Genomic DNA, 23,986 nt, shown 5'->3' with positions numbered 1-23,986 from the left:
TTATGTTTTTTTAATATAATGATAATAATTATCCATACAAATAAGTAGAGGACTAATAAAGTTTCTAATTTTTATATTTCTGTTTAATTTTTATTTTTCATGTTATTTTAATATATTATATTATTTTTAATTTAACAACTACTTTTAAATATTATTTCAATATAAAGACCAAAGAAGTTAGGATAAAAAGTTTACATTGCATAGTTCAACATATTTAAAGCTAATACATCAACTAAAATAATAATATATTCTTACATACTTTTTAATCATCCTTAATTTAAATAATTCATTTATTTATCTGTTCAATGCGCAAGTTTGTATATAATTCTTTATAAATTTCATGAATTCATTACTTTATAATACCGCCTGCACTCAATTGCAACATAAAGAAGAAAGGAAAGGGTTAACTAAACAATTCAAGAAACATATAAGATTAGTGAATGAACGTTATAGCAATAGATAGAAATTAAGAAACGGGTTTACTTATTACTTAAAAACATTTTTTTTTACAATAAATACTTAAAAAGTATTATAAAAAAACATGGTGAGACAAGGACACAGACAAAGAAGCTAACATGTTTAGATTTCATTCAGCCATGTGATTTTTTTATTATGTTATTAGTACAGAATATCTATAATTAATTTTTATTGGAAAACTTGATTGATTATTTTTAATAAGATTTTTTACTCTCAATCATATTTTTTCCATTCTAATCCGATACTTTATTTAAAAAGACTAAATTTAGTAATCTAGTACTACTTGGATCAATAATTTATTGATTTGACTGGTGTAATTTAAAAATAAGATGAGAGTTGATAAGGAAAATTTTCACCTCATGTTCTGGGTTTAATAAAATCAATAATAGATGAGATAAGAAATTACGAATAGAGGATTTTATTTATGGAAGAGTTTACCGTTCACCATAAATTTGTAGAGATATTAATTAATTTTAAGTGTATTTTTTCATTTCAAATATAATGAAAGATATGGGTCTCTTCTAAGGGAATTTTCTAATAGAAGGGAATACTAATTTTGTTCCTTTTTTTCAGAATAGAATAAAAATTTTATAATAATAAGAGATAAAAATATTGTGCATCAATTTTGCAATAAAATGTTCTTCAATGGCCTAAGAAGGTCTAAATTCTGATCAGTGCCCAACTAAGAAGATGATACGGTGGAACTGCTGCAAAGGTCTTTCGATGCTAGTGATAATCTTCTCGTGCATGTGATTATAGGAGGATTACTTAACAAAAAAAACAAATCAATGTTCAAGTCAATAAAGATCAAACTCAGAAAGATATGAAGATATAAAAAAAATGCATATGTATCTTTGTCATGACTCAAAGGTAATTATGATATATATATATATATATATATATATATATATATATATATATATATATATATATATATATATATAATCATTATCAAATAATCTATTTGTAGGTTATTTTTGTTGATTCTGCAAAGATAATTGACTCACCCATTTATGTCATAAAACTTAATACTTGAAAGATTGTACATGGTCTTGATCGACTTTTCTTAAAAAGGTTGAGTCACCCATGAGCAGCGACTGATGTAAGACCCAAAGTTAGTTAGTAGGAGCAAATTATTTTCAAAAATAAATCTGATACATAAAAATAAGGAAGAGATTTAAACGTATAAAAATAAGAGGTGTAAAATATAAAATTTAAAGATAAATACATATGATTTTATTAAAATAAGGAATGTATTTGTTATCCTTAGATGATAATGAGTCAAGGGGTCCAAACACATATAATTAAGGGTACAAATTATAAAATTTCAAGAAAAATACATGTGAGTTTATTAAAAGGGATGCAACTGTCTACTATCAAACAAGCATAGGCTCGCTTATGCCCATAAGTATTTACAGGACAAGACTCAATGCTTGGAGGTTGTACGCCGACTTAGCCAACTCTCCTCGGAGAGCTCGACTAACCCATAAGAATTTACACCCCTAATTTAGAGGTGTAAAATATGAAATTTGAAGACAAATACATATGATTTTATTAAAACAAGGGATGTATTTGTTATCCTTAGATGATAATGAGTCAGGGGGTTCAAACACATATAATTAAGGGTGCAAAATATAAAATTTCAAGAAAAATACATGAGTTTATTAAAAGGGGTGCAGCTGCCCACTGTCAAACAAGCATAGGTTCGCCTATGTCCATAAATATTTACACGACAAGACTCAATGTTTAGAGGTTGTACACCGTCCTAGCCAACTCTCCTCACAGAGCTCGATTAACCCATAAGAATTTACACTGCAAGGCTCAATGCTTGGAGGGTTATATAATGTACATTGTCTAGATCGACTCTCCCCAAATAATCGACTCACTCATAAGAATTTATGCCATAAGACTCGGTGCTAGGAGGGTTACATCATCCTAGTTGACTCTCCCCAAAGGACAACTCATGCTTAAGCATTTACGCCAAACATATGTCTAATTCATCTCCAACGTCCTTCTCATCAAGTACTGGCTCGTCTCTAATGGTCGACAAGTCATGACCAAGTCCGGCGACAAACCAGGTGGTACACCGCGTCTCTGACACATCAACACACCCATAACACATACGAAGCCGACAGGATCATACGTACAATGACGTGTGCCACTCGAGGGCCAATTAATGTTTGAGGACACATGTAAAGCATTGTCTGGAAACACTTCATATAAATAGATGTGAGCTCCATGATACACCTCAAGCTAATGGTTAGAACAAGCTGAGGGGGAGCAGAGCAAAGCCATTGAGCCTCGGGATACACACTGTCCTTCCTCCGGCGTCCTCCCGACATGAATACCATCTAAATTTGAATATGAATAAAAAAATGACACTATATAAGAACGTCAGTTAATATTACGACCTTTGCACATGGAAGATGAAAAACCTTTGTCTTGTGTCCCCTTAGTAAAAGTAGGCCAAAGCTAGCTGTCTTCTGCTCCATATATTCTTTCGCTTATTCTTACATGTTTATTTCCATTTTCTTTCAGGTGATAGGGAAAGATCTTTGATTAACAACTCAACTTCCCATAAAAGAAAGAGAATGAAAACTAAACGATTCCTAATTAACCAACTATTAAAGTTGAAATGCAATTAACTGTACATGTACGGATATAGGTAGATGACATTTCAACATGGTATTTGAACATTAAAAATTCTTAATACCGAGTCATTATTAGAAACAAGAAAAACTGATGTTTACACTTACATTTTACTTCACGTCCTAACATCATGACATGAAAAAGTCAACACCTCAAATTCATAAATTATAAACAAAGAAAATATGATGGATATAGTAAAATAAACTATTCAAGTAATTATTATATGTGTGATCGGATAAGATGAATGTATAAATATTATTACTCATGAAACATAGCTGCAATTAATATCTTGAGTACACTTTTGGCTTTGGGGGCATCTAATAATTTCTTCATTATCATAAACTAGGTTAAGGAAGCAGTAAAGAGTGAAGATTAGGAGGCTTGATATGATAACAAAATGCAAAAACCAAACACTACTTAAGTCAATCAAAGAACTGAAAGAATTTTTAATTATTTTTTCTTACTAACTTAACTTTTTAGTTTTTTTAATAACACAAATGATAAATTTCACTAATCTAATTATTGAACTGAAAATCATTGTGAAGAAAATTTAAATAATTTAAAAACTAATTAATACTTCATCATATTACTTTACTTTGACATATGATGTGTTATTTAAAATATGAACAAATGTTTAGTATTAAATTATATATCTACAAATGCTTGAATTGTCTAAAATTTGATAAGATAGTACCACTTTGTTCAGTGTCTAAATTGATAATTACTTATCATTTATATAATTGTTAATAATGATGCAAGTTTGTTATGACTTACACCCGATATCAACAAATTTTCCCTGTGTATAAGTTTTAGTAAACATATGCATTTAATAACTTTTTATAATTCTTAAATTGATAAATTTTTTATTTAGAAAAAGTTATTAATGTGTGTGAGAGATTAGATGAGAAACAAACATATTAAATTTTTAATTCATTCATTATGTGTGTTGAGATATTTTGAGAATTGAAATTTGGGCCAGTACTGGAGGAACAAGTTTATGGCCTAAGCTACATATTATTAAAGTAATATTTTATTTGATAATTCATTTTTTTCTTTTTGTTTACCCCAATCAAAATTGGGTGCTTACATTAACAGAGGAAATTTCATACTTGTGATGAAATAAACCTTGAACAGTGTTTGCATATGCGTTTTATACATGAATTTTCACTTCTCCTGTTTAAGTGTTAAACCATCCACTGTTGCTTTCATGTTTTTAACCATTTGAATATGGTTTTCCACATTGCATCATGTTCGAAACTACGGGTTTAAGAAGCACGTTGTCGATTGGACCAGTGGCTTTTATCTACTTCGCTAAATACTTGCAAAGCGCACACAACAAAAGCACTAGCAAATATTCTATTGAAGTATTGAACAACCAAGCTCCAATATATGCAAATTTCATCCTTGCTTACAGACCTGAGACAAACATAGACTATGTTTGTTTTGCCTTTCTAACTGCGGCAGCACAAATTCTAATGTGTTTCAACTCATAAGTAACAGATGGGATGCTTCTCAAAACGTTGGTAGGAGTCACCACACCTTTAAAACAAACATGCACATAACCTTTTAACAAACATGTGGTTGGTTGGAAGCAGCTTGGTCACTACCAACGCAAAGGCTTCCATGTTGTGTTGTCCATCTGAACTAATTATTACTGTACAACTCTAATTTTTTATCCTTACGTGAAGCAAAGCAGATGACTTTGCTATGCTGCTAAACTGAATCTAGCATGCTTGATACAAGAACCAGGCAATCCAATAATGGTAAAGATGTGCAGGGTATGAAGCTAAGACAGTAATAAATAAAATAAAATAAAAAAGAATCATTTCATTGGCAAAGCTTTTTCTATGTGGTTTAGCCTCGTTCTAATAATTGCAGGCCAAACTGTGTATCAAAAGAATGGCAAGAAATATTTTTGGGTACAAAAAAGTTTAGGGAAAAGCAGGCTCTTCCCACTCTAATCTCAGGACAAAACCGGCAATCTCAATGAGTATTTATAATGGGATTACAAAGTACCTACCTATGGGTATTTCTGGATTCAATCTCAAGTCTACACAGTTGTCACAATAAGAACACAAGGTCAACCAAATGAGCCCCTTACCCCTATTGCTGAAATGACAAGAATTCATGGCCTGAATCCTTTTGAAAGAAGTTTCAACAAAAAGAGTTAGCAAGCTTATTGACTCCTTGATGAGTGAATGATTTGTCCCTATCATTTCTATATTATCCAACAACCACCTCTAGCTGTTACTTTTTGGAGTATGTAGCATTATTCTATAAAGTAATTTAAGTTAGAATCTTCAATGCAGAAAGCTTTCTATCATCCAGATATTGTGAAGTCCTGAAGGGTGACCTAGCTATTTTACCTTCCTACATAGCAGGATATATCTAAAACCAAAACGATGTTTCTCCTATAAATGAGGTCTTTAAGTCTTTTTCCCTTTCAAATGGATGAGAAGCTGATATAGAGTTGATTAGAACTCGGCTTCCAACCACATTACAAGCCACAGCTGGACAGATGCCATCTAGGTTCTTCAACATCTGACTGGAGTTGAAGCAACATACACAAGTCAGTGTACTGAAAAAGATTATAGATTGATAAGATCACTCTAATAAAAGGCAACCTATTCATTTAGTTGTATTAACAGCAAGAAACTTATTACCTTCAAACATGCTCAAAACTCCCATGGTTTTTAGTGACATCAAACAATATAGTCTTCATGAACCAATCCATACAAGCATCCAAGTCATTCAAATCTGCCATAACCAAGTCCTCCCCATCCTCTAAATAGATGTGGGATTTCATTATTGCATCAAGAAAAACACCTTTCACTTTCCTTGATTACTTGAATAAAAACTTAATCATGAAGCACATCTAGTTTCCACAACAAAGAGAATTAAACTCCAGAACTTCAAATATGATGCTTGAGGATGAATAGGTAGTAGAATATGATCATTACCAACCTATAAATCATTTGCAAGAAATGATTTTTCCTGTGGCAAATTTGTTTGGAAATTGATGTGTCAGAACACGGCTGCAGGTGTGTACAAATTGAGTCTTGAGCCAGAAGCTCAACTTTGCATTTAGCAAAATTTATGTATAAGTATCAGGGAAGAATTTAACTAGCATATGCCCAGAATAATTTGATTGCAAAACTTTAAAGAGTCTTCCAAGCAGACCACTGATCAAAGCAAAGTATGGGTTCAAGAAATCCCTCCTTCTATCATCTTCTCTCTCAATTTAGAGGCTTCATTAAGATCACCAATTCTACAGTAACCACTGATTAGTATATTATAGGTAACAACATTGGGAACTAAGCCTTTTTGAGGAAGTTTATGGAAAAGTCTCTGTGCTCTATCCATATTTCCTACTTTGCACAACCCATTTATTAACGCATTATAAGTAGTAATATTTGGGATAAGACCTCTTTCCACCATCTCATCCCTTATGTTGAAAGCGCCATCCACATCACCAGCAGCTGAACAGGCATGAATTAGGGTACCATATGTAAAATTATCGTGAAGAAACCCTCTAGACAACAAAATAGACAGAACACTTCTTACTTCATCAATCTTCCCAGACTTACAAAGACCATAGATAGCTATGTTGTACACAATACTGTTGGGAAGAGAATTACATACAGCACTCTTATCAAGAGAGTCCGCAATTCCCTGAGCTTCTAGACTTATGAAATCATTTTTAACAGACTTATCAGAACATTTATGAACTGTAAGAAGATCAAAATCCACCATCTTGTCTAGGATCCCAGTTGCTTCATTGATTCTATCATACTTATAAAGACTGATGACTATTTTGCTACAGATAACTGAACTAGGAGAGAACCCTCTTTCAATCATCTCAAAATATAAACTGAAAGCTTTGTCCAACTTCTCTTCATTGCACCAACCAGAAATATGAGTACCATAGGTAACAGCTTTTGGTGATAGTCCTCTTCTCTGCATCTCAACAAGAAGATTAGCAACATCACTCGACTTCCTAGACTTAAAAAGTCCATTAATAAGGGAATTGTACATTTCTATGGAAGGAGACATTGTCTGTCTTTCCATCGTATCTTTAATTCTAAAAGCTTCAACAACACAAACAATTTTACAATATCCATCACTCAAAGTCCTATATGTTATTTCATCTGGTGAGCATCCAAGTTCCTTCATCCTATCAAAAACAGCCTGTGCTTCCACGACTTTCCCCATCTTGCCTAACCCACCAATCATCGTATTGAATGCAACTGTGCTCTTACTAAAACCCCGACCCAAAATCTCTTTCCAAAGCTTCATAGCTCTGTCAAAATCTCCCATTTTGAAAAAGCAATCAAGCAGAGTACAATAGCTGACCTCATTTGGCGCCACACCTCGTTCCACCATCAAACGCCAAAGGCTCAAAGCATCCCCATAAGACCCCACATCAACCAACCCCTTGAGAACCATATTATAGGTCACAACCGACGGATCAATCCCCTCCCGTATCATCTCCTCGCAAAGCATAAAAGCCTTGCCCATCCTCCCTTCCCTGCAGTACCCATCCAACAGTGTATTATAGCTATAAAAATCTGGTCTCACATTCCAACCCCCCATCCCCCTAAACACCTTCTCAGCCTTCCCAACCTGACCTTGCTTGCAATACCCATTAACCAATGCATTACAAACAAACACATTCACCCTCAACCCCACCCTCTCCATCTCATCTCGAATCCTAACTGCATCATCCATCCTCCCCGCCTGACAAAACCCATCAACCAACACACCATACACATGATCAACCAAAACCACCCCCCCATCCTCCGAAGCAACCTCTCGGCCTCATCCGCCCTTCCCCGCCTGCAGTAACATTTCATCAACAAAGTCCAAGTAACCACATTCCTCTCAACCCCCTTCCCCAACATCAAACCCAACACCCTCTCAGCCCCATCCAAATCCCCCTAACAAACATACCCTCCAACCAAAGCATTGTACACCACAACATTAACCTCAAACCCCATCCCCTCCATCTTCTCCACAAACCTCTCAGCACGTTCCACACTCCCCTCGCGACAATGCGTGTTCACAACAATACTAATCATATAAACATCAGGCACAATCCCCATCTTCAAAACCTGCTCAAAAACCATCAATGTAGTGTCTCTTTCACCGGCCCATACCAATTTCGCGAGGAGGCAGTTGCAGGACCGCAAGCTGGGGGTCCAGCCGAGCTTGGACATTTCATTGAACACGTGGAGTGCGTGCCGCGTCAAGCCACGTTCCGTAAATGCCTTAAGGAGCATGTAGAAGACGGTGGGGGAGAAGCCGAATTCGCGGTAGGCGGAGATGACGTCGTTGCAGACGGCGAAGGCGCGGAAGTTGTTGGTGCAGGAGCTGGTGGAGGATGGAGCGGGCTTCGGGGAAGAGTTTGGCGCGGGCGAGGATGTGGACGAGGAGGCAGAAGGAGGTGGCGTGGGGGCGGTAGTGGGGGTGTTGGGAGAGGAGGGTGAAGAAGGAGAGGGCGGCGGAGGAGGGCATCGCTGAGGAGGTCGAAGGGGGGGAAGTGGAGACGGCGGAGAACAGCCGAGGGGCGGCGGCGGAGGAGGAGGCGGGAGATGAGGTCCACGAGGGAGGGGTCAGGGGGTTTAGCATTGGAATTGGAATGGGAATGCTCTGGAATGTTCCGGAAGAGAGGAAGAGAGAAGTGGAATGCTCTTCTGTGTGAGAGGAAGGGAATATGGAGTTTGCGGAGGAAACGGAACATTTGGGTGGTGACGTGGACGACAGCATTAGTTGACGACAACGTTGGACGTTGGATTCGTGATCGACCTCGCCTTCGCTATCGGTTGTTGTTGGGTGTGGTTGTGGAAGGAGAGGTGGATGATGGAACGCAGAGTTAGTGGAGGGAGAGAAAGAAGGTTCAGTGCAGTAGCACCGTTGTGTTGCGCAGCGCGCAGGGAAACTAGACGGAGTTCTAAAGCTTCGCTTTTTGTTCTAGGGGGGAAGAGGAATCAGGGAAGACACAAAATTTCAAACGATGGTTAAAAAAAATAAATTATATTTTTAGTGCTTTTAGTTTTATCATTAAAAAAATTAGACCGGGTTGAGAGGAAAATACATGCGATTATGGTCCCTGAACATCAAAAGAGACTACTTGGCTCGGCAAATTTTCTCGGATGGGGTACTTCTATAAACTAATTCTCCATTTGGGATAGTTTTCAAACTATTTTTGCGAGGGAGTTATTTTCTATGTGAAATACATGCATGTAACACGCAAACCGTAAGTGGAACTAATAAGTTTGGTGTTTGCAAAGGAATCGCCAATGCCAATGACGATATCTCCATGCAAGGGAAATCGCCAGTCAAACTGACGAGTTTTAAGTTGCAGAAATCAGGCTGCTTTTTTCAGGTGGTAGGCTTGCTTTTTCAGTGGGGAGGGTCGCTTTTTCAGAGATGGCAGGCCAAAGGGGAGTTGCAACTAAGGGCAAGTTGCAACTCCCATTGGCGAGTTATGGCAGAAGGAATAGTCATTTCTGATGGCGATTTAGGATCTTTATATACGCGAAAATTGTTTCAATGTTGTTGTGTGTTCACAAGTAGATTTGAGTTTTCAAAACTGTAAATGTTTAGGGTTTAAATTTATCCGCATAAGGTTTCAAATTTGCTTCTTGAGGCTTAAATATCTTAATCAGGTTCGTAGTTTCCAAATTAATAATTTGTATTATAATTTTTTAAAGTAATTTTTTATAGCAGTTTGAATGTATAGTTTTTATTAATTTTTTAATTAAATTAGTTTTATATTTTATTTCGTAGTTTCCAGTAAAATAATTTGTATTATAATTTTTTTAAGTAATTTTTTGTAGTAGTTTGAATGTATAGTTTTTCTGAAATTTTTAATTAAATTAGTTTTATATTTTATATGGTTGTTTGTGTGTATAAAATAGAAGACATTTGTCATCAAATTTTTTAATTAAATTACTTCAGTGTTGGTGTGTGTTCAAAACTAGATTTAAGCTTTCAAAAACTGTGAGTGTTCTTGAGATTTAAATTTGTCCGCATAAGGTTTGAAATTTGTTTCTTGAGGCTTAAATTTATGATTGAGATTCGTAATTTTCAGTCAAATAATTTGTATTATAAAATATTTTTTAAGTAATTTTTTAGAGCAGTTTGAATTTATAGTTTTTAATAATTTTTTAATTAAATTAATTTTATATTTTATATGCTTGTTTGTGTGTATAAAATAGAATAAATTTGTCATGATATTTATTTAAAGAAAATATTTGAGTCCTGAAAAAATTTGGTAAATATGAAATTTTTAGTATATTTTTAATTAGATTAGGTTGGTGTTGATACTTTGTTAGTGTGTTAAAAATTGATCAAGCCTGTATTGTCAAAAGTGTGTGAAAGTAAAAAAATTTGTAACATCATAATTATTTGAAGTAAGTATTTTGAGTGTGGAAATTTATTTTAATATAAAGTTATAGTAATTTTTTAATTAGATAAGGTTGATGTTCATGATTTGTTGGTGTGTGTTAAAAATTTATGAGCATTCAACTTGAACGATATTTAAAATTAATTTTTTTTCCCATTATATTTATTTGAAGTACGTATGTTGAAGTTATTATTATGAAAATGAATTATTTATAAATAATACTAACTTTGTTTATGGTTTATTTGGGCTTTAAAATTACTACCTTGAAATTGTTTATTTTTTTAAGTGTTTACCATAAAAAATATTTAAAGTTAATTATTTTTTTATAGAATAAAGTTTTAATGTCAAATTGTGTTAAAGAGACATTTTGTGATTACATTTTACTATTTTGAATTTATTATGATTAATTAATTAAAATATTGTTTTTGTAGGTACACGATGAATTCGATTATAACAATGTTGTATTTCAATGGAAGGATATATGAAGATAATAATGGTGTAATATTTGAATGCAGTAAAAAAAGCGACTCAGATTAAACGTGGAATTAGTTTCAATGCTTTGAAGAAAAAAATTGGAGACAAGGTAAAGTTATAAAATAATAAAATTATTTCTACTATCAGTTGTAGATTTTTAGTGTTAGGAAAATATATTGCCTTGCAAATTTGTGATGACGAAGACATTGAAACGATGTTGAAAAGTTTTAAACAACAACAACAAATGTCAGTTCTAGAATTGTACATAGAAAAGGATGTGGTTGGTGGTTCAATGTTTCATTCTGCAAATTCGCTTACATCATGTGGAAATTATTTATCTAATGATGAGACACAACCGCCAACAAATATGAGCAATTTACATGTTGACGAAGATGATGATGATGATGATGATGATTATCTTGTGTCTAACTCATACGTTGAAGAGTCTTTAGACGAAGATGACAGTGTTAACAGTATATCTGATACAGACAATGAACTAACCGACATGATTCAACCAGTAAGAATTGTTCACCCAGCAGAAGGTATAATTTCCTCCTAAAAAATACGTCAATACATTTATTATTTGACAACAATTGTATTTAATGCTAAATAAGTATGATTTGAATTTTTTTTGGACTATAAGGTGTACAAGGAATTCAAAATTCATTTTGGAATGATGCTTTGCATTATAATAATATAAACTGGAGTCATCCTGATGAGGAGGACATTTGTGGTTTGGAGATGCCATCCAATTTTAATGTTGGCCAAGAATTATATGTTGGCATGGATTTTGATAGTAAAGATGCAGTCAAGAATGCAATCAAACAATATGTTATGAAGGTGCATCAAAGTTTTCAAAGTGGTTGAAAGCAAATGGGACAAGTATGTCGTTTGTTGCTTGAATAAAAATGCAGATTGTCATTGCCCTTTCTATATGAGGGCAATTCTATCTAAAAAAACTGATTCGTGGAAAGTCACTCAATGGGGTGGACCACACACATGTCTCAATATGACCATGACCCAAGATCACGAGAAGCTTGATTCAAATTTAATTGTCACTTGTGTAGTAGGTACTTATTTTATGTTCATATTATGTTATTGTTTAACCTTAATTTTCATTTAAATTTTGTTATTCTATTGACAAGCATGATCAGAGAAGATCCATCAATAAAAGTTTCATTGATTCAAGAGAGGATTAACAGTGAATTTGCGTACAAGGTGTTGTATAGAAAAGCTTGGTTGGCGAAAGAGAAAGTCATTGCAATTGAATATGGCAATTGAGATGAGTCATATGCGAAACTTTCGTTGTGGCTAACACACATGCAAAATCATTCTCTTGGATCATATTTTCAAAAACTACATGACGATTTTATCGTTGGGAATACAGTTAGTCACGAACACCGTCAGTTTCATAGAGTTTTTTGGACTTTTGGCCAATGTAAAGAGGCTTTCAAGTACTGTAAGCCAATCATACAAGTTGACGGTACACATTTGTATGGCAAATACCGTGGGACCCTCTTAATGGCCACATCACAAGATGTTGACAGCGTGGTCATGGTTTTTGACACACTTGCGTAAACACGTCACAGATAAAAATGGTATTTGTCTGATATCTGATCGACACCCGAGTATAAAGTCCGTTGTCGCTAACAAAGCACTTGGTTGGCAACCTCCCCACGGTTATCATGTCTACTGCGTGCAACACATAGCAAACAACTTCAATAAAAAATTCAATAATGCCAAACAAAAAGAAATTGGGTAAGATTTCATATTTGATGGTCACGCTTATTTAACTTTCATATATAGTTAAAATTGTTATTCATAACTAATTTTATGCAGCCTACACTCCTTGCAAGCACATTTTTGATCAAAATTTAGAAAAATTTCGTCAACTGAGTCCAGTCATAGCAACATGGATTGATCGCATTTCAAAGGAAAAATGGACGATGACTTATGATAAAGAAGGACGTCGATATGGCCACATGACAACCAACCTCTCAGAATGTATCAATAAGGTTTTAAAGGATTGTCGCAACATTCCCATAACAGCATTGGTCAAATCAACGTACAATAGGTGTCGAAAGTACTTTGTTGAACGGGGCCACCAAGCCCAAAGACAGTTAAATGAAGGACACGTATATTGTTCAAAGCTTGCTAAAGAACTTAGGAAAAATCAAGAATAGGCTTGCTTGTACGCACATCGTTCGCGTGTATGATATCCACTCCACAAGGTTTGAAGTAGAGGAGACCTTCAACCCTATAACGCAACGTGGCGGATAAAAGTGGACAGTTAACTTGAATGATCATCATTGTCAATGCAGAAGGTATTCTGTATTCTGCATGCGCTTCACTATCCATGTTCGCACATTATTGCAGCTTGTGATTACGTGAGCATGAACTACTACCAATATATAGATGTTTACACAAATGAGCACATCTTAAAAGCTTACTCCGCACAATCTTAAAAATTAAATACCTACATAAATTTAAATAAATGACCAAACTAAAATACATAACACAATATTAAAAATCTAAACACGTACATAAATTTAACACAAAAAAACTTAAAATACTACCTAAAATACTCTACAAATAACAAAATTAAAAATTACATACCTACACAAATTTAAATAAATGACCAAATTAAAATACAGAACAAAATTAAAAATTTAAACACGTACATAAATTTAATACAAAAAAACTTAAAATGCTACCTAAAATACTCTACAAATAACAAAATTAAAAATTAAATAGCTACATAAATTTAAATAAATGACCAAATTAAAATGCATAACACAAAATTAAAAATTTAAAAACATACATAAATTTAACACAAATAAACTTAAAATACTACCTAAAATACTCTACAAATAACAAAATTAAAAATTAAATACCTACACAAATTTAAATAAATGACCAAATTAAAATACCTAACAAAATTAAAAATTTAAACACATACATAAATTTAACACAACAAAACTTAATTTACTAACTAAAATACTCTACAAATAACAAAATTAAATAATCAAATACCTACATAAATTTAAATAAATGACCATATTTTTTTCCAATTATTAAAATTTAAATTAAATAACATATATTATACACACAAAAATGGTATTAAATAAAAAAATTACTATGGAATAAAAAATTTAAACAACGTATATTTATAAAATTAATAAAATATCATATATTTCAATAAAAACTATAAATAAGTCAATTAAATAATATTCACATTCTAACTAAACCTAAAATACCATGTATAAAATACAAATAATATCATACAAACCTAATAAATCTAAACCAAATAATAATAACATAACAACTAAAATTAACGTACAAATAATTTTATCACAAATAATAACATACAAATTTAAAAAATCTTAACAAAATCATATTAATAAATCAACAACAACTAACGTACAAATAATAATATACCAACTCAAATTTGTAACATATACATATAACACAAATAATATTAATATTTCAATGTACTACTTAAAATTTAAAAATTCCACCTAACATCAACAAACGTAGCATATGTATATACAAAACAATTAATACCATAGTAATTTACAAAATTTAAAGAAAATAATATTATCAATTTAACTATAACTAACCTAACATATATCTATATATATAACACAACTAATAACATACAATTTATAAAACCTAACTTAAATAATATTAACATATCAACTAAAGTTACCAAGTAAAGAAACACTTACCAAACAGAGAAATCACGTAACAGGAAGAGGAGAGAAACCACGTAAAGAACAAAGCACTGTCCTACAGAGATAAACAAACCTAACGTAAATAATTTTCATATATCAACTAAAATTAAGTTAACATATATATATATATATATATATATATATATATATATATATATATATATATATATATATATATATATATATATAACACAACAAATATTTACCATTCAAAAATACTTACCAAAAAGAAAAGACAGGAACAAAATAAGAAGAACGCAATGTAGTGGGGGAACTTATGAAGAAGAAGAACAAAGCAATGCAAGGAACGCGCAGCTGTGGACTCGGAAGCTTCTTCTTTTATAATGCAAGGAGTGGAAATTTTTTGAAATAAAGCAAACCGGCAGCCAGGCTGGCGATTCCTACAAAACGCAAACCGCCAATGCGGATGGCGATTTGCACCTGCCTGCACCTAGCCTGATTCTTGACTCCTGCGCACCTAGCCCTGTATGCACCTGCTGAGCCTACCTAGTGGAACTCGCCAGTTTGACTGGCGATTCCCTATGAATGCCAATATCGCCAGTAGCAATGGCGATTTGTTCACGGAGAGCAAACTCGCCAGTTGAACTGGCGGTTTGCGTGGTGCATGCATGCAAATCACGTATAAAAGAGCCCCCTCCCAGAAAAAGTTTTAAAACAACCCCATCTGGGGAATTAGTTTATAAAAGAACCCCAAATGGGGAAATTTGCCACTTGTCTCAATATTGTAGTTAGCAAAACAAAAGTTGTATTTTTTATTTTTTTTTATATTTAGTTAAATTTCTTGTATCTTAACAAGTTTAATTCAATTCTTTTGAGTCAAAATAGTTATTTATGTTATGTCCATTATGTTTAATTTTTTTTAAGAAAGATCCATTATATTTAATGTTGAAAAAATTCAAGTGGAGATTTTTGTTATCGACAATAACTATTTCAATGATGGTGTAGCTTTTAAAAATTACGATTTCATCTTCTTCAAGACGTGTTAGCTCCAGCAGTCACAAGAGAAGATTGACAACGACATGATGTTGTGCCAAGTATCATATGTTGAATTTGCATCCTTGATTTTAATTATAACAAATCATTGGTAATACAAATTGAAAGGATGATGAGTTTAAGTGTTGACTAACATTCTGCTTAAAGTATTTCAATGTTAAATATCTTAAAAAATAGATATGTTCATTTGTTTTGAAGTACTCAGAATGATGTTAAAAAATGTTGTCTTCTAATGATTATCGGGAATTGAGAATTGAGAAGATGTCTTGAAATCCATTTACGTGATGAAGAATGTTTCCCTCTAAGTACTTGATTTTTTTGTGGTAAAGCACTAAAAAAACATGGCCTTGCATAGAAGAATTATTAAATGCTACATGAAGAACATCTAGAATCAGAATGAAGATGTACCAAAGTTTACATTAGAATGATGAAAAATTTTACTTTGAAGAACTGAACTTTCGAATGGAGTTCAGACTGGTTTAGAATGTAACTCAAGGATAGTTTTCATCACTTCCATATGATGCCACAAATACAAAGGGCATATCAAAAGACTGAAGTTGATAGCACTTCACTTTCCACATGTTGCCACACACACTGAGGGCATATAAGAAAGTGAAGGTTAAGTGCATTTGAAGATGCAAACTTGTTGAAAGCTAAATTTTTCCATGAGAAGCACTAACACAAACATCAAAATAGAAGACTAAAGAAATTACATAATCTGACCTTGGACAGAACACTAAAACACCAATAATTATACCTGCACTCAATATCTATGAAGCAATCTTCTTCAAAAAAAATTGTGTTGTAAAGATGTGTTAAGGTTGATGAAGCTATACTACTTCAAAAAGGCATATAAGTCAAACTTCATCAAAAAAATCTACTATAGATATGAATTCTTTCTCGACAAACGTCAAAATGGCTATTCTGATGATACTTTAGAATGCTCATAAAAAATGTTCCTCAGAATGACTACCTTATAATGGTTCTGCAAGCTGTCATTTCATGACAGTTGTCATAACTGTCTACCTGCTCTAGAAGCTTACTAATTGAGTGGGTTCCACTTCAACGGTCCTTTTTGGAGTTTTAAGTGAATTTTCAAGAGCATCTTGAAGTTAAGTTTAAGCATTTCATTGAGAAATACCCGTGCTTAATCTCTGGGTGACAAATATGCATTTTTTGCTTCAACCTTCTCTGTTGAGAGTGACTCACTTTTGTATTGAGCTTGTAATTTGTAATAGATACTAGATAGAAGTGAGAAACTATATTTTCCTGAGTAGAAACCCTTTGTGAGGTGAAAATCTGTGTTTGTGCAATCAAAAACATAGAAACCCCTTTGTTGTTGTAAGTCCATAGTGACTAGCAAGGTTGAAATCCAATGGTGTCGAGGCTAGGTTGAAAGTCCAATGGGAGTACTGGCAAGTTGTTGAAATCCAATGGTTGCTGGTCCAACAGGGACTGACTGTGTTAGTAAAATCTCATCTTGAAGGATGAGAACTAGACATAACTTAAGGTTGGAGTGAACCAGTATAAGAATCACGGTGCATTTTTCTTCTTCCCTCTATTTGCACTTATTTTGAACAAATTTGTTTGTTAGTTTTGTTAATCTTTAAAAATAGACAGACCTTTCATTGATACACATAAGAATGAACTAAATTTATCAAACTCATTTTAAATAAACAACCTTTTTTGAAACAAGAACTCTGAATTGTGAAAGAATCTTTTTCCAGAATTACTTGCATTTTCATTTTGAGCTCAAAATAATTCTTCATTCTGAACTGTCTCTTTTTGAACTTACATAAGAAACTTAGTTATTTTCAAAAAAGATTTAGAAAATTTGAACAATCTCCGGTTCTACCCCCTTCTTGTGACATTTTTTTCACTTTAGACGTCGCCAAAGAGGTCGTGAATTCCGCCAAAGAAGGAGGCATACATAGCAAGATCCACTGAAGTCTTCAAGTCATCATGTTGAGTGAGCAATTCAACTCGTTTGGGGCTCAACAATGAAGTTGGGGAGCCTTGACGATGGGGTGCTAGGTGTGGAACCTATGGTTAGGAAAAGAGAGGTTGGAGGTAGCCTACGGAGCTACTCCATAATGAAATTCAAATTTCAATGATATTAGAACGTTCTTCTCCTTTATGTCTGATTGTACTCAAATTTTGGATTACATAGAGAAATAACAAATTGAAACTGCCAAAAATTATTTATACATGTTAATAGTCATTTCCTCACTGAAACATTATCGGTGGTAAAAAATGGCCTATTCAACTTTTTTTAATATTAAACGTAGCAAACGTGACAAGAAAGATTATTTTGGCTCACTTTAAATATTTAAGAGACTAAATTAAACTTTTAAGAAAATAAATGATGTAATTGGAACTAAAATATAAGACAAAGCATTATAAGTATATTTTAGCCCCACGCAAAATAAATATTTTTTAAAGTTTCTTTTTTGTTTAATCAATTCAAAAGCATATTATTAAATATTAGTTATATTTTTTTTTATCTATTTTCTTTTTCCAAATCCAATGGATACTCTCATGTTAAATTTGAATGGAGAATATCACATAAGGTTGTGATCTTTCAATATGATAAGCAAACAATTAATCAAAGATCTTATCTCTCAGCTTAAACCATTGTTGTCGCTCATGGCAGGTCTTCATCGATTACACAATTAAAGGTACACGCATGGGTTCTTTGATAACGTTTTAGTTTTTTTTTTTTTTTTTTCCTTTTTGACAGTGGGTTTTAGGTCCTTTGATTCTAGATTTTTCTATAACTACATATATAATTTTGTCTTAAATTTTAGTTTAAATATTAATTGACTTGTGCTTTACTTTTACCAGTCGAAGATCACTCCATATTCATATGAAACTTTCCATTTAATTCAACAAAAGAACAACTTGAAATGAAGTTTAACAAATTTGGGTCCTACACTAAGGATGGTGAAATTCAAAAGGCATCTAGTGGTAGAATTCCAAGGCATTCGAAGGGTGCAAGGCTAATGCATCTAAGCAAAGACAAGCAAGTGAGGCATAAACACAAGATAAATTAAAGCAAGCACATACAATTTGAAGTAGAACAATCGGCCATGTTATTTCCATGAAAAGAATACAATTGTCAATCACTTATGCTGAACTCTCTTTACATTTTAAAAGTTTTTATGGTACTTGTTTCATTTTTCTCTTGTTGAATGGTGAAAGATATGGATTAGCAGGGGATTTATGGGTTGGATATACCCAATCAATGTAAACAAAACCAATAAAAAATAATGGGTTGGACTAGGTATTTAAGTTTAAGGGATTTAAGAATGGCTAAAGCTTCTTGCACCTCCGATTATTAGTTCCTGTGCCTTCAATTATATGTAATGAGGTGCATAAAACAATAATAGAAGGTGCAGGGAGCAACAACCTTTAAGAAGTGTAAGATTTGGACATAAAAAAATTTGGGGTGCACCAAACAAAAAAATGGGTGCATAAAGTAATTACCTTGATTTTGACTACAGAGCATTTTCAATTTACTAGCCTTCAGAAAGAAAAAAATTACAAGCGTTTAACTCACCTAATAAATTCAGTCCAAAAAACTCACCTAATAAATAAACAAATTTATGTGCGCCATTTTGCTAATCTTAAAATCTATTGGTTGTTTCATATATCCAACTAATTTTTTTTTGGTGAATTATATATCCAACTAATACGGAACTTAAAACAAATTTAGTTATCTTGAAACAAACTAAGCGTAAAGAAACTGAATACAACGTTCTTCTCTTCTATTTTTCACTTTCGTATTTTAGAATTTAGAAGTGAAAACAACTAAATACAAGATCCCAGAAATCTAAAAAGTTGAAAATCTGAAATATTTATATTCAAATGCCATCCTAGGACACTCAATATTCTTCATCCACGAGATCTTGTACTAAAAAAACAGGAAGCAAGAATGTATGAGATAACATCAAAGCATGGGGACAAGGACAAGGTAGCACCAGAATGACATATTCAATTCAAGTTCCCAATAATAGCCCAAATAGACAATTCTCAGAAGAGAAATCGTGATTCTTAAGTATTCCACATGACTTGTATTATTCAAACAAAAACAAAACGGTTTTGTGCTGAGACAGAATTCTTCATTACTACCCCAAAAGGCACGCAGTACAAGACTATAGTGCATCAGCTTTAACTTTTAGTTCAGTCCCATATACAGTGGCCAATAAAAGCACAAAAGAGCATGACATTGTAGTGTGTACTACAAATATCACCATCCAATTAAAGTATATATGTTTCAGCTCCCATGTGTCAGATTAATACTAGATCTCCCTTTTGCCTTTTACCCATCATTCTCCTTTTTCTCTTTCTGAAACTTACTCTTGCTTGCTAATTTCAAATATCCAATGCCTCATTTCCCAAGTTTTCTTATATTCTTCCTTCTCTCTTTGATCCAAGACAGCAATGATTCCCAAGCTTTTATTATATATATACAAAAGATGGGGGCTAAAAGAAAAAGTTCTACCTCACATAAATCTGCACTTCTTAAACATTGCTCATCCAAACCCAGAAAGAAAAATCAGAATCAAGACAAAACAACCTGCAGAGTGCAGATATGGGAGTTAGAAGTTGGCGCCATGTGTTGTTCTCCTTGTGTCTTGTCTTCAATTCAGGTAACTTAATTTTTTGTTGGAACGTTGGTCCTTTAATCCAAAACATAGATACATATATATTCTTAGTCATGCATTGGTTGGCATAACAAATTTACAAAGCCTTAGAAGCTGACCATAAATATAGTACCAATGTTTAATGTTTAATTAGAAAAATAAAATATTCAAGCCATGATAAGCTGTAGACAGAATTCATCAATAGCCATAAAAGTTAATCTTCAGGAATTAATCAAGATTTTTTTCCGTTCAACAATCATAGCCACATGTACTTTTATGGTACAATAGCAATGAATCTGAGAAGGTTGAATTTGCATGAACACAACTTATGCTAGCTACCACTACCAATTTGATCTCTTAAGTAAAGTCTTGAAATGGACTCATGTAAATGTAAAAAATAGACATGGAGAACTTTTTCCTCCCTCAAATGAGTTCACTAGGCTCGAATTGTAATGCGAATCTGAACAAAACTAAAAAAAACTTGTGGTAGCTGTAGGAAGGCATATATATGTACATTACAATTTGGATTAATTTATTCAGTAATTCAGGTTTACTAGTTCAATTTCAGCTGTTTCTTTTCATTTGTCCTACTGAAGAGTTGAAAGAACCTTGGTTTCTTTTGCAGGCCTATGTAAAGCCACAACACTAAGAGAAGAAGAACACCAAGAAATCTCATATGAATTTGGTACCAAGTTGGATGCAGTTCCTGTAGTAAACCCTACAACTCCAGGCACAACAAATCCATACCCTACACTAAACCCAACAACTCCTCAAGCACCTGGCTCAACAGGACAAACCCCATCAACCCCACCCACAACCCCATACATGACCCCTATAAACCCTTACACAAACCCCACAACCCCGAAAACAAGCCCTACAAACCCATACACTAACCCTACAACTCCAACTATGACTCCACCTAGCCCAACTACTACTCCCACAACCCCAACCACTCCTACTACTGCATCATCAGGTGGTCAATGGTGTGTTGCAAGCCAATCAGCTGCAGAGAACACTCTGAAGGTGGCTCTTGACTATGCTTGTGGCTATGGTGCAGATTGTTCTGCAATTCAACCAGGAGCAAGCTGTTACAACCCAAATACTCTGAAAGACCATGCTTCTTATGCATTCAATGACTACTACCAGAAGAATCCTGCTCCTACAAGCTGCGCATTTGGAGGAACTGCCACACTTACAAACAAGGATCCTAGTAAGAATTCTCATCAAACATTAAAGCCTGATCATTAAGCACAATATAAAGTATTAAATTAACATTTTGGTGTCTTAAAAATAGACAAGTGAAACTTTTCATTCTATGTGTTCAAAGCAACAACTTGTGGATGGTCTAGAAATTTTGCATTCCCATGTTCCCATATCAAATATACCTTTTTCATGCTAGCAGTCTCTCATAAATCTCCATATATATTACCTTACCAGTTACCAATATCTAAGACTGTTCAAATTCTGCATCCCTCCTAGTCAGGAACTAACACTTGCATGAGTGCAACATAGCTTCAAGGCATCTCTTGAGGTCATCTCAGAATTTTATGGGTTAAATTTAGTGTCCCATCATGTAATTTGACCTGATTTCGATGTGCTTCTTTGTGGTTTAAAATTCGTTATTTGCCCTTTGAAGTTTGTTCTGTTATCATATAACCAAACTAAATTTTCTATCCACTCTAAACAGAAATGACATATGAAAGAGAGCCCCAAGGGTAACAAAATTCCACCCGCAAGATGACACATTGAAATAAGGTCAAACCACAAGGTGGAAAACTGATTAGATCCATGTGTCACACTAGAATTATGTTACCCTTGAGGCTCTAAGTAGCAATCTTGCTTCTGTTACTGTAATTAGATCCTAGTATACACTCTAGAATTATTGGGAAAAATAGAGAGCAATTCTCTAATGACAGTAACGGAAGCAAGATTGCTACTCAGAGTCACATATATCTTTCAGTAGCTTACCAAAGTCTCTCATTGAATCCCTTTGTCAATAACTGATGAATAATCTGGAAAACTCAGCTCTCTACTTAGCATACTGACTCTCCCACCAAATTAATTCATACCAATGTCATAATTCGTGAATCCAGGGATTAAGGACTTCATTCGCTTATCTAAGTTTTTGATTGAGATTATACTGTCACAAAATCCTACTATCTCATGTCTGTTAACAATAACGTGTGCTTCTCCTCATCATTTCAGGTAATGGGAACTGCCGCTATACATCCTCCAAAACACCAAGGTGAGAATTTCTTCCACCTATATCTTATTCACCCTATCATGAATAAAACATGATATGCAACCTTATACATTCTAAATTTTCTAATATATCTATTGTTCATGCAGCATGACTCCACCAACACCAACTTATGTAAGCCCCCCAAATCCACCAAGCACCATGACCCCAACAACACCAACTACTATGACCCCATCTGCACCAAGTACTATGACACCAACTACACCAGGTATCATGACCCCAACTGCACCAGGCATGACAACAATTCCTGGTGGAGCCTCAGTCTATGGTACAGGACCAGCAGGAAGCCCCAACACAGCAACATTTGCTTCACATTCTGAAGTGCTTCTACTTACCTTATTTGGCTTGTGGGCTTCGCTTCGTGTAGAAAATTACATCTAGATGATAAACAAGGGACACTCATTCAGTAATTCTTTATGTGATAGACTAGAACTCCCTCAGTCTTCAGCAGCTTTTGCAAGACTACACAAGGAGGCAGAGTCAACATGGCATATTTGTCATATGAATTCTCTCCCCCATTAAAATTAGTACTATCTTGCAAAAATGTATCCCCTTAGTAGATCATAAAGCATGAGCAAAATGGTAGAGCCAATACGATTTATAGGTAGACAGGTATTTTACAGTATTAGCAGAGAATAAAAAATTATTAGAGTATCTACTATTCTACTTCCATTTATAACTTCTTCCAGAGATAATTCATGAAACTAACAGAAGGCTGCTTGAGATAATCTATCTTATCCAATTTGGCTGTCAATTAATAACATGGATATATGAATAATATAGTTGCGGCTTAAATGCAACTCTAGTTTCCAATCTCGCCAAATATGCAATTTTAATTCTCCTATTAAAAAATATATATATTTGATCTCCTATTTTAAAAAATTCATAATTTTAATTAAATAAATCATTTCTTGGTGATATTTTAAATGAATATATTAGGTCTAGAGAATCAAAATTGTATTTTTTTTAAAATAGGGACCAAATATTTTTATTTTAAAATAGAAAGATCAAAATTATAAATTGAGCAAAATACGGCAACCAAAATTATATTTAAGCATATTGTAAATGTAACTGATATTAACATAGATACTAACTTTCAAGAAAAACCTAAACATGTTGTCCATGCTAACACATTAATGTGTTCATTCAATCATGTGAATGCTTAAGTGACCACAGTCCAAATAATACGCGTTTTATTTTATCATATTTTTCAAAATGATTCCAACAAAACATGCATAAGCCAAGTGTCATCTTGAACATTTGTGGAGTCCGAAGAAAAAACTAAAAAAGGGACCCCTAAATAACAGGAATGTATTTCGCAAAT

At 33.5% G+C, this 23,986-nt stretch overlaps 2 protein-coding genes across 2 annotated transcripts; one reads left to right on the top strand and one right to left on the bottom strand.

The window, feature by feature from the left end:
• Positions 1–4,962: 4,962 nt before the first annotated feature.
• LOC102659832 (putative pentatricopeptide repeat-containing protein At1g19290) lies at positions 4,963–7,854 on the bottom strand. The gene is made up of 2 exons (XM_041009565.1): positions 5,790–7,854; positions 4,963–5,671 (listed from the first exon to the last, which is right to left on the bottom strand). The coding sequence occupies exon 1, from the start codon at positions 7,852–7,854 to the stop codon at positions 6,331–6,333; it is 1,524 nt and encodes a 507-aa protein (XP_040865499.1). The 3' UTR covers positions 4,963–5,671; positions 5,790–6,330.
• Positions 7,855–19,928: 12,074 nt separating this feature from the next.
• On the top strand, positions 19,929–23,316 carry LOC102659696 (PLASMODESMATA CALLOSE-BINDING PROTEIN 1). Its single transcript, XM_006597875.4, has 4 exons — positions 19,929–20,408; positions 21,028–21,612; positions 22,608–22,647; positions 22,752–23,316. The coding sequence occupies exons 1-4, from the start codon at positions 20,351–20,353 to the stop codon at positions 23,041–23,043; spliced, it is 975 nt and encodes a 324-aa protein (XP_006597938.1). The 5' UTR covers positions 19,929–20,350; the 3' UTR covers positions 23,044–23,316.
• Positions 23,317–23,986: the final 670 nt, after the last annotated feature.

Source organism: Glycine max, chromosome 15 (genome assembly GCF_000004515.6).
Source record: "Glycine max cultivar Williams 82 chromosome 15, Glycine_max_v4.0, whole genome shotgun sequence".
In the NCBI taxonomy this organism is placed as follows: Eukaryota; Viridiplantae; Streptophyta; class Magnoliopsida; order Fabales; family Fabaceae; genus Glycine; species Glycine max.
This window is presented reverse-complemented; position numbering and strand designations above follow the sequence as displayed.

Coding starts and splice junctions, on each gene's coding strand:
- LOC102659832 (XM_041009565.1), bottom strand. CDS start 7,854: ATGGATGATGCAGTTAGGATTCGAGATGAGATGGAGAGGGTGGGGTTG.
- LOC102659696 (XM_006597875.4), top strand. CDS start 20,351: ATGGGAGTTAGAAGTTGGCGCCATGTGTTGTTCTCCTTGTGTCTTGTC. Junction 21,613..22,607: donor ACTTACAAACAAGGATCCTA/GTAAGAATTCTC, acceptor TCATCATTTCAG/GTAATGGGAACTGCCGCTAT. Junction 22,648..22,751: donor ACATCCTCCAAAACACCAAG/GTGAGAATTTCT, acceptor TTGTTCATGCAG/CATGACTCCACCAACACCAA.